This window comes from Echinococcus granulosus (genome assembly GCF_000524195.1).
Source record: "Echinococcus granulosus chromosome Unknown EG_S00050, whole genome shotgun sequence".
In the NCBI taxonomy this organism is placed as follows: domain Eukaryota; kingdom Metazoa; phylum Platyhelminthes; class Cestoda; order Cyclophyllidea; family Taeniidae; genus Echinococcus; species Echinococcus granulosus.
This window is the reverse complement of record NW_020170430.1, coordinates 1-1,698: the sequence shown is the minus strand read 5'-3', so window position 1 is coordinate 1,698 and position 1,698 is coordinate 1. Positions and strand designations below refer to the sequence as shown.

At 44.5% G+C, this 1,698-nt stretch overlaps 1 protein-coding gene across 1 annotated transcript; it reads left to right on the top strand. All coding sequences in view use genetic code 11, as the record gives it.

Moving 5' to 3' along the window:
* Nucleotides 1-678: 678 nt before the first annotated feature.
* On the top strand, nucleotides 679-1,095 carry EGR_06030 (hypothetical protein; the record flags this gene model as incomplete). The annotated part of the gene is made up of 1 exon (XM_024495279.1): nucleotides 679-1,095. One exon carries the CDS (start codon nucleotides 679-681, stop codon nucleotides 1,093-1,095), a length of 417 nt encoding a protein of 138 aa, XP_024350234.1.
* Nucleotides 1,096-1,698: the final 603 nt, after the last annotated feature.

The following is a 1,698-nucleotide window of genomic DNA, read 5'->3' as shown; positions in this document are numbered from 1 at the left end:
GCATACGCTGCACGATCGCAGTCTCCTCCGGTGTGTCTGTGTGTTCGTTTCCTCGTTTAGCTCTGCACAAATTTGTTTCAATGTGATAGAGCGACGCATTTAGGTTACTAACTATTTTATTGTAGCAACATCCACATCTTGCTGGATATAGATAGGATTTGTTACTAAGGCATATGTCAATGTTCTGACATTCGTAGGATTTGTAAAACGATTTGCATACGTAATTATTGGAGACACAAGGGCAACTGATAACTTGGAGTTTTACCTAAGCAGTGTGATATGCAAGTTTGTGGATAAAAACTGTGATAAAATGCCTTAGACTGCACGCCCGAATAATACTTTGGTCTGAACGAGAAAGTCTTGAAACGGCCTTTGGAAGAGCTCATGGACTTCATCCTCTATCTTTAATTTGACGTTCATTTATCTGGGCACCTCGTTTGCCTTATGTCTAAATAGGAAAGGCTACTTAATACCGAACATCTGAGTCATTTTTGGAGGCATTGGAGGATACATGAGTCAGGAAGCAGGTTTTTAGGCATCAAGTAGGGTTAGAGAACCAATGTTTTTGATAGCATGAGTACCAGCCTGTGTGTCAGATCACAGGGAGCTGGGAAATTTACCGTGGTCCAATGTGTAATTAAGGTGGATCTTGCTTCATTCTAATTAATCTAACAGGATATGAAGACCATATTGGATGATCCGACCACGGACGATACCCTGATGTTGGCGAATACCATTAACGAGTGGTACCGTGCTTCCCTCGGCCGATTTGAGCGAATATATCCCCAATACGGTCCACAGAGCGCAAACATGATGAGCATGATCGACTCAGCCGGTGGCGACGGTCCCAGCGTGTGCTTGGGTCAACCCGGCACACCGCGCTATTACGATGCTCTGCTCTATCAGTTCGTCCAACGTTTCGGCACCCCGCCGGCTGAAGAAGCCTCTAGTGTCTCCACATCCGTGGTTGGAGTCAAAGAAACGTCAGTTAGAAGTCCCAGTAAGCAAGGGGGTCACAATTTTCGAATGCTCTCAAAGGCACTGGGAATTTCAATCAAAGGACTACTTTTCGTCACTAAACTTGCTGAACAGTGAGTTACCGAATTGCTGGGAATTATCTATTTCGTGAATGCCAATATCTAAATGTCTGCAATTAGGTCAGTGATGCTTTTAAAACAAAATCATATTCCTAAGCCAAATCAATTAGGCAATTTATCAGCTCAATAACTTTTTAATTTGAGTTGCCCATGCACAAAGCCTTCGTATCCTTAAAAGGCAATAAAAGTTGTAAATCTGGACCCGGCTTCAATTCTAACTTCATTCTTAGACACAAACTAGCCTTGATTTGCTATTTTGCGTGATTAATTTTGTCATTTTGAAGTGGGTAGAGTTCAATCAAGATATTTCTGAAGTTTACATGACCCAGATATTTAGCGCTGGTTTCGTATTTAGACACATACCAAGGATATCCTCTGTATCAGACAACCGTAAACTCTCTGAGACGAGCGGGAGTGGATGCTCGAAGGCTTCTCCTCTGCCAACACCCCTCTCGACATATTTCACCAGAAGGGCACTGAGGCCCCCTCAAACCTCTGCGCTATCTGTCGGGCGACTGCCACGAGCCTCCGAGTCGCAGCCCTCGCCTCTGCCGAATATCCGGCGCTCGTCCTCGAAGAGCTGCTACATTGGTGTCGCTCG